General features: G+C 38.4%; 1 protein-coding gene across 3 annotated transcripts in view; it reads right to left on the bottom strand.

Moving 5' to 3' along the window:
- Nucleotides 1-18,898, bottom strand: part of ptprub (protein tyrosine phosphatase receptor type Ub) — a 168,343-nt gene that overhangs the window by 71,664 nt on the left and 77,781 nt on the right. For 2 of the 3 annotated variants that reach the window (XM_042423347.1, XM_042423348.1), the window contains exon 3: nt 8,303-8,574. In XM_042423347.1, coding sequence (XP_042279281.1) covers nt 8,303-8,574 — 272 coding nt within the window. Of the gene's footprint in view, nt 1-8,302; nt 8,575-10,074; nt 10,095-18,898 lie in introns of those variants that run through there. The other variant, XM_042423349.1, reaches the window with a different exon arrangement.

The raw sequence follows: 18,898 nt of genomic DNA, 5'->3' as shown, positions 1-18,898 counted from the left end.
AGCAAAGCCAAACTTCTCCAAAGCATCAGCCTTTAAATTTGTCTTAACAAAAAGCAGTCATACAAGAACTTTGCCCACATGAAGTAGGCTACAATTAGCAACATTATTTAAATCATGAAATATCTCATCAAAAATTAAGTGAGCAAGACTAAAAATACGGACAGACATTAAATGCCAAGTTTCGATATAACAGTTTTTGTGTTGTTTTTTCTTGTTGTTGTTGTTGTTGTTTTGTTTTGTTTTGTTTTGTTTTTTGCTGGGGACACATTTTAGATAGATTTAGTTCAAAACCCAATCCAATTTGACACTTTGATCATCAACACTAGAATCTGCTTGTGTTTGCACATGTAATTTAAGAAGCACAACAACATCTCCAGGACCTCTGGCCCAAATTCCATCCTTCCACAGTCAGCAGGACAGAGATAGTCCACCTCTCCGGACTTAGAAAGGAAGATTACAGCAACAATTGCTGTGAACAACAACCCTGGCCATGCATGACCCCCCAAAGGCACCTACACAGACACATTGTGATGGGATGTGAAGAGATTGGGGTCAGCTGCAAAACTCCAGACAAAATGAGACACAGAAAGCCAGGCATGCGGGGAGGAGAGAGGGGAGGCTAGAAGCTGACAGAAGGAAAGGTGAAGTAGAGAGGGGAGGTGAAAGGGAAGGCAGGAGGAAAGGTCTTGGGCGCTGGGTGTCAGAGCTTGAGAGTGACCCTGCTCTGGCTAGAGCTGGCAACTCTCCTCTGATTCTGAGAGGAACACTAAGGCTAATCTCCTGCCAGAGTCAATTTTCCTGTTTGTTCCAAGATGGTGCTGGAACCTGAGCTGGAACCTGCCACTGCTTTTTAAAAAGGATATTAACATTTCCTGTATTCCTCATGTCCTATTTTTCCCATTTTTTCAGGTGGTCTATTATCTTAAAAGTGTGCACAGGATCATCTTCTCTCACTTCATTCTTTCTATCTTTCATTTTCTCATTGTCTTTCTTTTGCTGTCCATTTATTTTTTTCTTGCTTACTTCTCTCCACCCTCCATCAGTGCACCTGTTTAAACAAACAATATTTATAGCGATGAATATAGCACAATATGCTTCAATACATGGACCTGAATTAGCTTTTTAAGCACATACTGCCATGCCATTACATCAACATCAAAATTAGCCAGAAACACTGATTGGGCTTAATGGTTTACAAGGAAAAGAAAGAAAAATGTCTTTAAAGTCTAATTGAAGGTGTTATTACTCTCTGCTAAGCTAAAGCACTCAATAAAAGATTGATTGCTTGTTAATCCTCAGTCTTCTTGGCCATTAGGATAGCATTAGCATTTGTTTCAATAAACAACCGTTCCAGATTTTTATTGAAAGCCACTTTCCCAATGAAACTTTCCATATGTGCTTTATTCTAATGAGTGGTTACTTTACTTTCAAAAGATAAAAATGCAGGAATCATCTTCTGAAGAAAAAAATAAAAGTGTGGCAGGCAGTGATTTACGACTGATATAAAATGCACATCACGAGAACATATTACATTATCTGTATTATTGGCTCTTAGAGGCAGTTGTAATGTATACAAATCAAGACAGGATTTATCTGGCCCTATAAACCAGCTTCTACCTTCTACACTCCAGTCAGGAGACAGCATTAGAAACCAAGGGCTTTCACTCGCCACTAGACGCAGTCGTAGATAAATAACACCCTAAATATTCACAGACAAAAGGTCACATGCAAAGTAAATCTGCTAAGGTGGAAAATGCCAAAGGACAGCTGTCTGTGTCTGAGAATATTGTCTAAGTGTAAGGAATTTCAATTTGCTCTATTTCATGAAACCCTTTTCCAAAACCATGGGCTCAGCTTGGAGGACTGTCAGCAGGCTGTACATGGAAAAAGTAGTAGATACTATAAGACAAAGCTGAAACAGGTGCTTTCTCATTTACAAGTCTTTGACGTGCCTCTCACTCGCCAACTTGGGAAAAATCACGAAATAGGTGGTCTTGTTTAAGAGCTAAAGAGGCTAGATGTATAGAGAATGGAGATGAAACAGTATGAAAATTTCATATCACTATTATAGTGACTGAAATTATCACAGTTATCAGTATTATCGCGGTATTGTTAAAATATGCTGAAAATGTTCAAAAAGTACTGATACACACCAAAATCATTTCACCAAGTTTTATATTGAAAACCACAAATAAAATTAGCAGCACTAACGTTATGCACTTTTTGTTTGCATAAACATTAAAATAATAACATAGCCAATACCTCATGTAAACATATGAAAACCATATGAAATGTGCATTAACATTAAAGATGGCTCCATGTGGCCATGAGAGGTAACTGCACTTTGCACTGCAGCAAACAGGAATGCTTGTCTCATCTAATGTATGTAAGTACTGTATTCCGATTCTCATTAAGCTGCTGCTTTTCATTTTTCGACTTTTCTTGTTGTTCAGCAATGTACAGGAACTCCTCAGCTGCATTAAGACTGAAAGTAGGCCTGTGTAAAACATTAAGGGGCTGTGTTGGTGTGGGCATGTTGTTTAAAGTGTCAGTGAGACAATGAATTACAATCCAGCAAGTCCAGTTGGAGTAACAGATTATTGCATTTAAAGACTGGTCAGAAAAACACTGCACAGCGGTTAATTGTAGTACTCACAGAGTGGGTTTTACAACTCTGGAAAGTTATCACACAGCAACCCTGTTTACTAGCAGGCACATGTGCATTTAGGGTGTTTCCAAATCCACTTTTGCTATTTAAACGGCGGAAAAAATGGTTGATTCACAAGGCGCATGGTTCAAAGGGGTTGTCCATAGTCTCCTAATTAATCATGGATGTGTTTTTGGCGCAACATGCAATAAACCAATCAGAGTGTCATCTCTCATTCCCTTTAAAAGCCGGGTGCGCTTTTACCTTGCGGATTGCTATTATAATGCCACATTTGCCAAGTAATAAGAAGGAGCGCCTCTCTGCAGAGGAAACGGATCTGCTTGTGCACGAAGTGAAAGTGCACGATCCATAACGAGCTAACTGGCCCCTGCTGCTTCTGGACCCTCCTGTGGCCCCAGACCAGCAGTTTCAGGTCCTGTTCATTCATTTGTTTAGAATGTATTATCGTTTGGTTTTTGAAAAGGTTTATTTTTTTTAATTACAGCTTTGGTTTCTTTAAAATCATTTTGTTCAGTCATGGAGTAACAGGTCAGATCAGCAGGGTTTTAAATGCTGAAAGTATGGAAACCTGATCACTGTACTCTAAAAAATGTTAAAGAATATTTGTGAAATATTGTTCAGAAATTAAATCATTCATTTTAATCATGTAAAGAATCATTAACACAATTATCAGGACTTGATCAGCTCTCCAAGGTGCTGATCCTGCTGCTGGCAGCAGTCTGATCTGTTATTGTCCGTCTGTTTAAATACCTACATGTAATTCCACGATTTGGTCAAATAATTAGACAATTTTATCCATCATTACTGCGATTAGTTAATTTTGATAAATATTATGACTAAGCATTATGACATGTATTTTTTAAATATGTTGATGTACACAATAATAATCTTTCACATTGTAATCCTTTTATTTGACACACTGCTGCGCGTCCTATGTGTGTAACAAGTGGACGTGTACATGTTGTGCACCCGCCTATGTAGGCGCATATTACTATCTTGATAATGCGCCCTTATAATAACAGTGAAACACTGCGCCATTGACTTCAGACCAGGTTTTTGTTGATCAATAGTGCAATCGCTCTCTGCTGCCTCAAGATAGCAATGCACCAACAATGTGCCTGACCATGCCTCATTTTAAGACCAACACACCCATGGGCGCAAGTGCATTTGCTAAATAAACAACGTGGGCGCTGGACGGGAAAATGACAACAGCGTTGGTCTTAAAATAGCAAAGACACTTGCATTGAGCTTGGTGCCGCTTTGCGCCGGGCGTAAGATAGGGCCCATAATCTTTTTAGTGCAAAATCCCTTGTTATGTTACACCTTGATAGTCTTATGTGGGTTTGTTGCTGGGACACAACTAGCAACAAAACTATAGATAGTAACTAGACAAAGACTCAAGCTAACAGGGGCTGAAGCTTCATATTATCTATGGCTGAAAAAAAGCAGACCGTGGATTTTACAGTGACGAATAACTAAGTGGGGATAAATAATACAAGTAATATCAACATGTGGAAAGGAGGAAAGAAACACAAGAAAAGCCAGTTTGAGGAAGGTTGTTGCAAGTGAGAGACAGTAAAGAGGGGAGGGGGACATGTCTCCAGCTCTAGTTGGCAGTCTTGGAGGGCTGGATAACATCTTTAATATTTGATAACAAGGTTCTCCTGGTATTGCAAACACTTCTACCAATACGAGGCAGAGAGAAATATGGCAGTGTACACCAGACACACAAGATCTTCAATCGAGACATCTCAAGGTGATCTTACTCCCTTAGATTTCCACACCAAAATCCATTGAACTCAAAATCCCAATTTCACAACTCTGATAGGAGGAAGTGGTGTGTGTAATCCTTGTCACCCCCTGACATTAATATCAATGGTAACCTGATCAGAGAACATAAGTGAACTCTGGACATGTTGAGAGAAAGACATTAAGTCCTGTATGAATGATGTAATCTTGAAAACTACTCAAGCTATAACTAATCAAGAAAATAATTTTTCAAATCACCAGGCAGGTGAACACATAAGACTGGGTTATTTTGGTTTTCAGCATATTAATCCTCTTAGTTTTGGTGATTATCAGAGAATTGCTCTGACTGATTTTAATTACATCCCACAATGACATTTACAAGACATAAACAGTGACTGTGTATGCTGTAAACAGGGTATTTCATTACACCCAAAATGGTGAGATGAGCAACCTTGAGCGTTATCTCACATCTGTATCTGTGCAGTGCAAAAGGCTGCTGCGCTGACATTTTGTATCCCTGTGCTGTAGGCAAGGAACTGCGAGCTCTAATATGACCTGAAATCTAATAAGGCGGAAAGACCTGCGGATTTGAAAACTGTCTCCAAAATAATGTGTATTCTCCTGGGATTTATTTTACTCCGAGACAATGATAAGAAGGGCCTATTCTCCACCTCTGCTTCAAAAGAGTGCTTTGCTAGTTTAATGACAGGGTAAATCTGCCTGCCTATCACTTAAAATCCAAAGTGATTGTATTAGACTTGCTATGGAGCCAAACCCAAACCTTTTAGTATTTAGAGTCACACAAGCTGCAGCTAACGTGCTTTAGAGCTAAAATTCTCTGCTGAATTTCATGAGAAATGTGCTGCAGCAAACCAGGCTCCAGCTGGTTCCCATTTTTCTCCTTTTTTTTTTTTGTGTTTACCTATCTGTTTTCATTGCACTGTTGCTGGTTAACAACAGAGGATAGCTAGCATTAAGATACTTTAAAAAAAACATTCAGCCTCACACCTCCCCATTCACCCTTTTTCTGTTTTATCTTTGTAACAGAGAGCAGCGACTTGTTGCAAGACAAGACCCTCTGTTATTCCACAATGATGAGGTTTTTGACTGCAGAGGGATGAGCAATGTAAGCCGTGGTATATGTGACTTTGCGGCAGCAGTTTGTTTAGCTTTCTTTACACTGAGAGGCAGTGTGAGGTCATCTGAGTTAAAGATATATGTGGGAGGAAGTGAAGAAAAAAAGCATTGCTTTAATTTCTTGCATGCTGTAGTTAGATACATTTTCTCTCATAGTGCCAGTACCTGGTGACCAAATCCCTAATATTAAAAAATTTAATCCAATTAATTTGAATGCTGTGTTTTCCTCCACATGAGACAAAAGCTAGGCCATTAGCAGTTTAAGCTGTTCTATTAAAAGGCTGTACTCTCAATACTAATTTAAGTGTTAGCCCCATCTCTTTCTCCTGTACTGTTTGTCCTGTCTCCAGTCATCTACTCCTCCTCATAAGCCCATTATAAGCCTCCTTCTCTTAACTGGAGGCTCTTGTTGGCAGCAACAGCACAATTCTGACTCACCTATGAGCCATCAGTGTTTACTGGGATGCTTACAGGAATGTGAGACAAGAAAGTATGCATCTCCACTGGGGAAGAGGAAGGGATGACGTGGAGAACAGACCAGCTAAGCACACAGGCAAATTTAATAGTTCTTGATCAAAGACAGGAAAAGAAAAGGCTGGATAATGCATGTTATTACTGTATTCATGACTTATCTGTCCAGATCTGGTGATACAGCAGAATACTGGTTAGAGAGTCTGTTTTATAACAGAGAGATCACAGCTCAGCTCTAACTGTGTCCATCAGCAGTGAAGCGCTCTTTAGCAAGACACTCAACCATTTTCAGCTCACTCATTTTTAAACATTCAGCATAAGAGCAAAAGCTATTTAATATATTTAATAAGGGTTTTGTAAAAGTAATGACTCACAGTGGAAATGCCATGAAAAGAAAATAATCCAACAGTGAAAACCTCATTATTTGTTGTAAAACTGAACTGATGAACAGTTTCAATGACAGGAGTCCTTGCTAGCCTGTTTATGACAGGCAAAGCCTAAGAGAAGGTGTGAATGGCAGTGACAATACTTACTACCTATAGTTGCAATACTCTTGTATACTGATTTGTAGTGACTGAAAATACGCCCAATTAAGAGCCAAAGTCCGTAGCCTCTGTTTCACAAGCATATGTAAAGCAATTTGTTTTCCTCACAGAGGGTTTCTTTCAAAGATCTTTCTAAAAATCGGAAACATGTTCCTTTGGTTTCCTGTCTGTGTGTCATCTAAATAGAGATCTGCTAGACAAAATGAGGATTAGTTTGCCAACAGTTAAAGGAATAGTTCAATATTTTGGAAATTACACTTATTCACATTCTTGCCAAGTTCAATACCACTCTTGTGTCTGTAAGTAGATATGAAGCTAAAGCCAGCAGCCGATCCGTTTAGCTTATCATAAAGACTGGAAGCATGGGGAAACAGCTCGCCTGACTCTGTCGAAAGGTAAAACACATCTGCCTACCAGATCCTCTAAATCTCATTAAATATCACGTATTATCTTCTATGTTTAAACAGTACGAAAACCTCTGCCAGGTGACCTCACAGTGAAAACATTCAGGAAGTCACTGCACCAGGACAAGAAATAGTCCAGCACATAATACCTTGTAAAACCACCACTTGTTTTTACATTCAGTCAATATATAAGGTTTTAATTAGAATGTTTTACCATTGCAGCTGTTTCTCCCTGTCTTATGCTAAGTTAAGCATACTGTTTCCTGGATTTAGATTCATGTATTTAACGTACAGATAAAAGTGGCAAAGAATCCTCTTGTCTAAATCATCATATCATCAAGAAAGCAAATAAGCACATTTCCCAGAATGTCGAACTATTCCTTCCACAACAATATCCCATGAGACTTTGCTAGTGTGCTATAGTGGCTGAGACATATGGGATACTGTGTCCTTTTGAATTAAACAAAATAATCATCATTTTGGTTAAAATGATTGACAAGAGGTTCAAATATTAGCTGGAAGCATAACGGATACCTATTTATCTTAAAATAATATTTATCTTTACTAAGAATAAAGCTTATAATACTTTATGTCAGTATCAAGCTCATTATGCTTTTGAAGGAAAGCAACAAAACTCTCTAAGTTGTTTTTCTATCAAACCAAGATAGTTTACCTCATTGTCAGATCATTCAATGGTAGAACAGTGTCACCCTACATCTAGCCCCCTGTTTGTACAAAGGACTATTATTTATATAGTGAAGGTCAGATCTTGCAGGGCTGAATAGAATTTAATTAAGTCGGGGGGATTGACAGTTCTTGATAAAATGCACACTACTCAACTTAATTGCTTTCTGACAGCTCTGCAGAGTTAGCAGGAAAAAAGAAATTGGATTAATAGATGGATATCCCTTGTGCTCACCTGACTGTGCCATCTACAGACCAACAGCAGATAGATGCCAGTCAGTGTTTGAATACTGTAAGTAGGCAATAACATGCAATGCAAATTGTTGGGAGTAAACAGGGCCCAGTGGGTAAAGACCTAGTTAGGCTGGCTACATTCACAAGGGAATCACTGTTAATTCAATTGCAAATGCAAGTAATTAACACAAGATTCACCTCGAGGCTAAAATGAGTGGTGATCAACAGAGCCTTACTGTGTATCATTTTTCAGCTTTACAAGATGGGTCTGCAGATCTTCATCATAAAAATGAAATCTCTTAGCTTGTAAAAACACAACAAGCCTGATGAAGGGGAATAAGGTAAAAAGAAACATCAGTTACATCATCAAATGTAAGAAATTGATTTAAGAGAGAAATCTGAGTTTGTACCTGGTATTCATTAGGCCAGAAGGTGCTGACAGCCAACTCCACCTGATGCCACTGCTTCCCATGAGTCCCTGATGTGTTCCACACTGGGCTGCCGAGTGGACCACCGTTGACTCGCACATACGCCCGTAGGGCCCCTGGACTGTGGCCATCGCGACTGTACAGGAAGTAGCTGAATTGGACACAGTGTGTGTCATTTTCACTCAGTGTCTGCAGCAGCAGCTGAGCACGATGACCCACGGCATGTTGGGAGGAGTTCACCAACATATAGGATCCTGAAAGGAGGAGAAGAAGTTATTTATAGTATTCTAACTTTATAGGACACCCTCACAGTTAATTCAATTGCAAATGCAAGTAATTAACACCAGATTCACCTCGAGGCTAAAACAAATCAACAGAGCCTTACTGTGTAGCATTTTTCAGCTTTTCTCTGTCTCAAGATAGATGGGTCTATCTATCACTTTTTATCAGTTTGTGACCATTTTCGTATACAGTATGTTACATTTAAGCCAAATAGATAATGTTCTAAAGGTCAGGATGATTTGAAGACAATGAAAGTATATCTTAACTGGTAAGTATCAGCCATTTTAAATCTGAAAATGTAGTAAATCTTGTTTCCTCCGCACCCGCTGCATCATAAACTGACGTCATCTACAAGTCGTGGCAGTGCAGCATGCATTTTAAAAAGTTAACCAACAGCTAAAATGTACGGAGCCTGGGAGGTTACATGGAGAAAAAAAATTTTTTGTATGCATCAATAATTCGTGCACCCAATGTACTTCATGCTACATAGGAGGAAAACACAAAGCCATTCCTAAATGAAACATATACTAAAGCTGTACAGGTTAACAAGGCATCCTCAAAAGTTGGAACTACGGGTTCCTGCTCTAAAATTTACAAATTAACTAATTCATGTGCACAAATTATTAATTTGAGAGCACAAATGATTAAATTGTGTGCGCTAATTTGTTTTTTTCTCCCCGACACTTTCCAGTCTCCATAAAAATGCCTACAGCATTGAATCAAGTTAAATTGGAAAATGAAATAAGTAATTGTGTTCCAATTCCTATTCTTATTAAGTTAAGAAAAATTTCAAATTGGAAAATAATTACTGAGAAAAATATCTATACCCAACATAAGTATGCACCTGCAATTTTGTCACATTTTGGTTAGCTTGAATGGGCAGATATATGGGGCATAGTTTACTTTAATCAGTCTTTATAATGTGATATGTCTAAAGCACAGTTTTTGACTTGTTACTAGATTCATAGATAACTGGTGGAGGTTTGCATGAGCCACTGAGGGATTTGTCTTAACCTCATTCATATGAACCAAAGCAAACATGTCAAAAAAGAACAAATCCGCTTTTAACCATTTTTTATTAAGGAGAATCCACATAAAGAAAAAAGAGAGTATTCTCCAGCAACTCACTGCTGTGTGTGTAACAGTTGATAACACCACAAAAAGTGCCGTGTTGAATAAAAAGACAGAATCGGTGCTGGTGAGGCAGTAGTTCTTGTGAATAGTCTAGAGAGACACGGAGAACGAGTGAGATAGAAAAAATCCACCAGACTGCGAGAGAAACAACCAATGGCAGTTTTCCCTCTGCAAGGTGACGCCTAGGTAGGAAACGAGATTCACAAAACCCCCCAAAGCCTCCTCTAATCAGGATAACATAACCCCATTGCCCTTTGTCTAGCATCTGTCCTGCCTTGAGTCGGTGCCCACTAACGTGATTAGCACAACAATGTTGGGAGACCTTCCTGTGTACTCACATAATCAAGCCTCTTGTCTTTGTACTCCAAGGTCTTTCTGTTCTCAGTCAGAAATGATCCTAGGAGACCAGACAGTCACAGCCTTGGCGCCAGGTGTCCTGAAGACATTTATTCTCCACTCAGATGTAATAGCATGTGAACGCTGAATTGCCAGATAGAAAGAATTCTTAACATCCCACATAGTCTGCACCTCTAAATTGGAAAACATCCCTGACAAAAGAACACACACTCTGGTCCTCAACGTTTCCACACCTTCTAAAAAACTGACTACAAAAACACAAGTACCACAGGTCATAAGTGCAAAACTTATTTGTCCTTCAGGCACGGAGAAAAATAGCTTTTGTGTGTCACTCTATGGACTGCTTGCCAAATAAGACACCTGATGGAGTCATCTGGTTCTTCACCGCCCAGCTACTGAGAAAACACTAATTACCTCTTTAAGTGCAAATAAGACAAAACTCCTAAATTCACAGGCTGATGTTTTACATAATGAGATTGAGATTCACAACCCTTAACCTCAAGCTATAAAGAAAGTTAATCACAGAGGACCACAGACAAGTAGCGATGGTCATTATCTGAAGGGTAGATTGCGGCCTTTACTGCAAGGGCCCGTTGCCCCGCAGCCTACTGTCAACAGTCCCTGATTTGTGTCTTGTCCTGGGCTAGGGATCTCTGCACTCTCATTTCACTTTGCTTAATTAGATCTTTCAGAATCAGTCTCCTCTCCTGCACCCTCCAGGCCCACAAAGGACTCATAAATAGCAAGGGCTGAAGTGCTGCACCCCTACCGTCCTCACTGGTGGTTACATCCTGGATGTGGAAACCTTATTTTATATATAGACATAATTAACACCTTTCTATTGACTCTGCAAGGTGCTCTAATGTCACATGGGGATACATACTTCAGTCACTCTGTTGCCCTTTAACCTCCTTTGAGATTCAAATCAAAGATTGGTGAAGTCATATATATAATAATGTACTATATGTGAGTGCATATGCTGTATGAAAACGTCTATGAATTAAACATTGTGGCAAATTAAATGGAAGTCCTGGACACATTCTGTGCTGTAATCCTGATATACTGTGAGATAATCCCATTCAATATGGACAATGCATTATGCATAATATTAGTTCATGCAATTTGGCAAAATTTCAAAGACGTGCCTCTTTGTGAAGCCAACAACATGGTTCTTAAGAAAATGTTTGAATCAAAGGGGTGAAAATAATTTTTTTTTAAAAACAAAAAAGAACAAAAAAATGAGAAAGATGTATTTATACTCTACAACGTTTCTAGTTTACTACTACAGAACAACCATTCAGTGGATAGAAAGTATGCCCTTATGTGCTTGATTTCAATGCAGACATAATGTAGAAAAAGAAGATTAAGGGATATTTTCTGTTGTGAAAAAATTTAAATGTAAACTACTTATTTTTGATTATCAATTTATTATTTTTTTACTATAAAATGCCAGAAAATAGTGGAAAATGCCAATTGCAATTGACCAGAGCCCAAGGTATTGTAACCCAACAGACTAAAACCAAGAAAAATTATATTTTTTGTCATTTCTGTGGTAGAAAATGTTTGTTTGTATTTTTTTGTTTAACTTACATAATTTATCGATTATTAAAACTGTTGGCAATTGATTTTCTGATGATCAACTACTTACTTAATCAGCTAATTGTTTCAGTACTAGTTATTTTTCTGCTGTGAACTTTTACTGCCTTTCCCAACAAAATACATACCAAAACAAAACATATAAGAGTAAAAAAAAATATTTGTATCATCCAGGCTTTGATAATATACAACTTTCCCCATATATAATTACATCTGAGCAGGCATGAAGGAGGACATCAGAAGAAAGAAAATCTCTACAGTATGCATTGATTGATTTCAGCATGTTCACTCTCTGACAGGGTGACATGACAGTGTATTTTGGGGGATGATACAAGTCTTTCAGCACTACCACAAGGGGAACTGAAAACCAAATTAGAACCAAATCCAAAATGCCAAGAACCAGGTACCCATTAAGAAATATGAATTTTGGTTCTGCTTATTGGTTCCTAAAGATGATAACCTTCTATTATTGCAAACAAAGGCTACATATCTGCAAGAACATGGCTATCTGCCAGGACATGTCTACATCATGCATCAACACAACAGTGTGTCAGTTTGTTTACATGTAGATACAAGCATGCTTGGCTAACATCACATCAATAGTGAAAGACAGACCATGATAAACGCTCAAAAATGTGGCCTCATATTATTGAAGAAAATGATGAGGCAGTGCAATGTGCAATGCATGTGGGAAGCTAATTAGCTGTAAGTTAGGTTGAACATCAAATTTGACCAAACATTTAAGGCGGCACGGCATCAATCTAAAAGAATGTCCAGTGTTTGATTTCTTGCAGTCTCCTAGCCTGAGTGTGTCATCAGTGCACCTAGCACCTCGTTAGTACCTCCAGTAGGGCCAGCCACGACACACCTTGTATGCATGTACTGTATTCCTGTTGTCATTAAGCTGTCTCTTTTCTTTTTCAACTTTTTCTTGTTGTTCAGCAACATACAGGAGCTCCTCAGCTGCATTCAGACTAAAAAACAGCCCTGTGTTGGTGTGGGTGTGCCAGTGAGACAATAAAATACAATCCAGCAAGTCCGGTTGGAGTGACAGATTGTTACGTTTAAAGATTTATCAGAAAAACACTGCACAGTAGTTTGTAATAATCACAGACTGGATTTTACAACTATGGAAAGTTATCACACTGCATGCATGTTTACTAGTGCAAAATGCGGAACATGTCTGTGTCTGTGGACCTCTGAAAAAAGTAGGTATGGAACCACGTCCACGTACGCAAGACCATAGCTATCCGCAGAACGTTGAAAGTGTGAATTTGGCCTTTACAGTGACAGTACACTATGTCATTGAGGGAAAGATAAGACAGCAGGTACTCAAAACAAAAGCAGAATGTTCAGTTAAAAATACTTTGAATTTATTTATTTTAATGAAACAATAAAAATCAAAGTAATTGCTTTAAAGGATAAATATATTTTTGTTATCTCAACATCTGACCTCTTTGTTTTTACCACATTGGAATTGAAACTGGGAATTGATAAGAATCAGAATCGATAAGAAGAATCAATAAACAATACCCAACCCTAACTACCACTCAATTTCCTCTCAATCAATATGTCAAGACAAAACATGGATTTCTGATAGTAGAGCAAAAGACAGAAGACCTTGCTTAGGTCAAAGGATCAGCTGTGAAGGGATCTAACACATGGAGAGTGTACTGTATGGTGACAGACTAGTTAATATTAACCAGTCAATTTAGCTTTACCTTGAGATGGAGACACTAACTGACTAACATCTTCAGAAGAAGCTGGGCAGATGAAGAACTTGTTACCTTCCACCAAGTCATTATTGGAAAGTAAATAGGTCAGAGTGACTGTCACTGCCTTGCCCACACAAAGTAACACCATTCTGCCACCCATGAACCCTTTTTACACTAAAATTAACACACATATGCAGGCTTTTTAAACGTGGGTAAACCCGCAAAAATAGGTGATCAACTCCTTTCCAGTAGACGAGTCTGCCTTTCTGTTTTTTTTTCTGGTGTGTCATGTTCAATGTCATGGCTAGCAGCTAATTAGCAAGACTAGCATCATTAGCATAGCTGTGCTGTGTGTAGCCCATAGACTGTATAAAAATAAGGGGTAGCCATGGTGGATGAGACCATATGTTTACAGACATCCATAGATAGAAACAGATGGAAGAGCAGCCAGAAAAGGAGCAAAAATTAGCGTGTCTACCCCGGGTATCATGTTTCCATCACTGCCTATCGGGGCTGGAGCCGATAAACACATGTGACTGCTGCAGAGTCATTTGACCCAGGAATGAATGCTGAGTCTACCCTTTCCCAGTGAAGACAAAAGCCAGATGTTAGTGGGTGTTGGTGGGTTTTTTTGTCCAGTGTGAAAGGCGCTATAGAAATCCTTGGATTTATTTGAAAAGTAATCCTGAACTGAAAGCTGTCAGCCTCTATTATCATCAAGTCTGTGATTGTGCACTTTGAGGAGACTTCTTGTTGTACACAGGAGAGTTCTCCTTGTTCTTCTACCTGCAGTCATTTCAGCTGTGGTCCAGTGACACTTAGGCCTGCATTGTTCAGTTACCTTCCTCTATAAAAGGCCCATCAGGCTTCATTTGAAAACTGCATACTGTCAATGTAATACATCATGAACTTTAGCTCTGATGACAAAATACTGCTTTTTAATACACTGTTGTCACAGAACAAATGCTGTATATTCCTGTATCTTGATCAATTTTGTTATCTGCATTCAGCCTTAATCACATGAAGACATGTGTCATTAGAAAAGTACAAATGTTTGCTCAGATTTTTAAAACAAGAGTATATTTTTAAGCTCTTAAATGCCAACCTGAACACAAAGTGTAAAATAAAGGATGCTTTGCAGCAGCTGAAGGACATTTAAGTCAATTACAGGAGATTTCTTATCAGATTTCCTTAATATTATTATCTAAGAGATGTTCAGATCTGTCCTGACCTGTGACCTTGTTCTTATTATATATTGATGAACTTTAAGAATCTGGTACTTGTCACTGTAGAATTTAAAACTCTATAATTTAAACTTTAAAAGTTATTTTTTATAAAACATTTTGAAGAAGAATGTTACAACCCAAAATGATTCCCTCCATCTTTAAAAACGTAGACATTTTATTGCTTTTACTGCTTTACTGCTTGAACCCCACCTTTGATATGGGGACTACTCTATTTCAGTTGACTCTCTAGAAAATTAGCTTGTTGTTAAGGAGTTATCTCTGAGCTAGGTTCACTACTGTGCTGGCAGAAGCTTTTCTTTTGTTCTTCGAGAGTTTTTTTCCATATATACCTCCTTCACATGTGGCATTCCCCAAGGGTTATCATTGGGACCACTATTATTTGAGTGTATATGCTGCAAATGCACATGGTATAGTCATGTTTCCTACAGTGGAGGTTCATAACCAAAATGAAATGGTTTTTAACACTCACAGATGTACATAAAGTCCTCCATGTTTTCAACTCCTTGTGCAACTTATCTAGGCTTCACCCAGAGGTAACCTGCTCACCTGCTCAAAATACATTAACCAATCCTTGCCTCCCTTCACAAACTGTAGGTTTTAAAATTGATTTTAAGATTTGACGGATAAACTTCATGGTTCTACATGGTCTGGCTCCCAGCTATATTCTAGATGTACCGTCCCTCATGAGCTACAGCACAATCTAATATTCTCAGGCAGGAGTCTCCTGGTTGTACCAACAAATTGCCTGATTATCAAGAGCCTTTGAAATGTATGCACCTATGCTTTGAAACTCATGCACATCTCAGGCTACAACTTGACTAGTGTGGCCTTTTGAATCACTTTCTAAATCTCACTTTAATCTGACGGTTTTCAGAGTTTTATCAGGTTTCCTTTTAAATTCCCAGATTACACCTATCGTGGTATACCAAGTTTTTATTTTGTTGTTTGTTTATTTTATTTTACTTTATTGTTCATTATATTTTTTATCATTTCTTTGATTATCTTGCTTTTTCATCTCATATTATTGTTTTACTGCTAACCTCTTTTTTTCACGTAAGATTTTTTAATATTTATCAAAAAGTAAATGCTTGAAAATAAATAAAGCTAATCAGATCAAACTGTAGTGTTAGTGCTACCATGCATGTCACACACACACACACAACACGGTACCTTTCATGAATTACACTCCAAAGCACCATGAAATCTGATAAAGTTCCATCCATCCATTGATGCCCCTCCCAAGGGCAAAAGAACATCCATAACAAGATTAGGACTGATCCAACACATCATAATTCATATGGAGCACTGCTGGACTACAACCTGGTCACAGGCTGTAGGTGACATTATCTGTGGCAAGCCACAACGGATGAAGAAAGTAAAGAAGGACAATAAACAGAGGATGGGGCTGGGTTTGTGCAGCACTGATACATTAGGTGGGGTCACAAACAGTGAGTCAATAAAACACAAAAAAGGAAACTGCAAATTAGAGACAGCAGAGTTATTAATATGGGAGATGGTAAAAATAAAATAAGGGAAACAACGCAAAAGCAGAACAGAAAGTGAAAGCATTACTTTTCTATTTATTCTCCCCTGCATAAAATGTACCAAGTCTTTCTCTGTACGACCCATTCAACAAAGCTTTGTTCCTCTGACATCCAAGGCCAGAGTCTAAGTACTCTCAAATAAACAAGAAACAAGAAGGACCAAAGGTCTGAATATAATGGGATCAATGGCTGTGTTAGGGTTTAAGAAGTGTCCTTGATGCTTCTTGCTGTGCCATTACTGTTAGTCTGAGCCCTGGCCAGCTCTCAGCACATTGGCCTCATCTTTTCACCAGGTGCCTTCATTCTGTCCTGTACTCTCTTCTGAGAAGGTCATGTGGGATTTCAGACTCAATCTCTGAGGGTCCTTGTCCCCCAACTGTCTGTTCATTTGCTGCTGTCCGCAATAACCTTCAGCACAAATAAATAAGTTAATAAATAAATAATGGGGAAAGAATGGGGATATGGCCATTGGCCTAAAAGGAACATTAATGTTGTCATTTCCCTGATGTTTGGCCTCACTCTGAGAAAACCAGCACACAAATGTAAATTGCCTCCTCATGTGGTGAAGTTGTTCACAGAGCAATAAGCTCCAGCTTTCACTGGAAGACACTTCAATCACAGACATAAATGCCTTAACGCAAATGCAAGACGTTAATGTGTTTAATAACCATTGTGGTACAAAGTAAATGACAAATAAAGATATTTTTTGAACCACACTGGTGTTTTTGCCTGTCTGATTTTATCGATAATTTGAGGGCAGCCTGGAGTTTAGTAAAAAAAAACATCGATGGAGGCTTTGATAAAAGGGAACCCGTTGAGAGGATGGACAAGTTCCCTTCCTAATGGAAGATCTCATACTGGGACAGAGCCATAATAAGACATCACACAGACTTAATCAACTTATCACAATGACACACAATGACAACGTTCATACTAGGAGACTGAGCAGCAGAGTTTCCTGTAAACATAGAGCAGTGATTTTGCCAAGACATCGTCATTCTCTGTCATTACCCATGTCAGCATCCATGTTCATAATGTGTGGGGAATCATTTGCAATACCCTATTTTGAGTTTTCAAAGAATGTTTCCTCTATTTACTACTACAATCATGAAATGCCTGAGTCTAATTTACATTTTGCTCAATTGTGTTCGAGGAATTATTATTCTTACATCTTAAAGCTGCAATAAACGATGTTTTTCTGGGAACAAAGGATCAAATTACTGTGTTTTTATCAACAACAGCAGGCAGCCCTTTTCAGTGAAAAAGCACTTATACACTACCAGCCCAGTGCCAAATGGCAGACAGACAAAGATAGTAACTAGTGAACACTGTGGAGCATTTAGGAGCTAAAGAGACAGATATTTAGCTCAGGAGTTGGTGGAGACCAAACCAGAGCTAAAAGGAAATTCAATACATTCATCAGGTGGCCTGAAACATGACTACAAATTAATACTAATGTTGATTTGTGTCTGCTGGTGTATAAATATGTTTTGATTGTTTGCTAAGTGTGCCAGATAAGCTTAAAGCAGAAGTTCATTAAATATTAAGCTACAGCTGATAAGCTAAAATGTACATGTAAACTCGACAAGTGTTACAGGAAGTTATGTGTATCCAAGAAGTCACTGTGCCCCAGCAGAAATAGTCTGGCGCGGCACAATACCCCCCATAAAACCACAACGTGCTGTTTTTATACTTTGGTCTTTGTATGCATTAAATAAAAATACATATAATGTGTTTATTTGTGAGCTTTAGAGGTGCTGGTAGGCAGATATTTTTTTTTTACCTTTGGACAGAGCTTGCTATTTTCCCCTCTTTGTCAGTCTCTATGCAAAATGAAGCTGCTGGCTGAAGCTTTATATTCACCGTACAGATATAAGAGTCGTATCAATCTTTTCATCTAACTTTCATCAAGAATGCAAATAAGGGTATTTCCAAAAAAGCAGAACAATTTAAAAGGTGATGTCACGTCAGTGTTGTGTTTACAGCTTGTCCAATAATGAATATTACAAGTGTCCAAAACATCTGTTATACAAGTTTAAAATCCTTTACATTTTGCAAACTCACCACTGTGTTAGACAAAACAAAACAATTCAAAACAGCACTGTTGGCTGCATAGGAGCCTTCTCTATTGCAGCCAGATCAAGCAGCCTACCAGCTTTGCACCAGGCCAAGAAGGACTGACAGGTTTTCCATTCCCAAAGCTGACACACCACCTGAAGTTCGGAACCTAATCCCATTTTCATCCCCTGCTCATTCTATCATGCGCACCTCTGTGATACTCATTCTCTCCCATTCATATCATTTTTCATTATTACCATTGTCATCCATCAAGCCGCTTCTCTCCCACCATTTTCAAATATTCAAAGCAGTATACAGTAGGTATTGACATTTTCTGTTCTTTGAAACAATCCACCCTCTGGCTGTGGTATTTTTCATTGACCAAAGATCAATTTCAAATGACATCTCCTCTGTCATTCATGTCTAAATGTTAATAATGGAACAGTATTCACTTCATCAACTTATCGTTTTTCATTTGCTCACAATCTATCCTATCTGGGGGACTTTAAAGCATTTGAGTTATCTATACCCCGTGTCCTTATTTTTAGGCTTCAGTCTTCTCCAAAGCCCTAATTTAAAATGCAAAAACAGACCAAAAGGTGACAGAATGGAGAGTATTGAATTAGGCTGTATGGTGCCACAGGG

The sequence above is a fragment of the Thunnus maccoyii genome, chromosome 10 (genome assembly GCF_910596095.1).
Source record: "Thunnus maccoyii chromosome 10, fThuMac1.1, whole genome shotgun sequence".
Classification (NCBI taxonomy): domain Eukaryota; kingdom Metazoa; phylum Chordata; class Actinopteri; order Scombriformes; family Scombridae; genus Thunnus; species Thunnus maccoyii.
The sequence above is the reverse complement of the archived record's forward strand: the minus strand, read 5'-3'. Positions and strand labels throughout refer to the sequence as shown.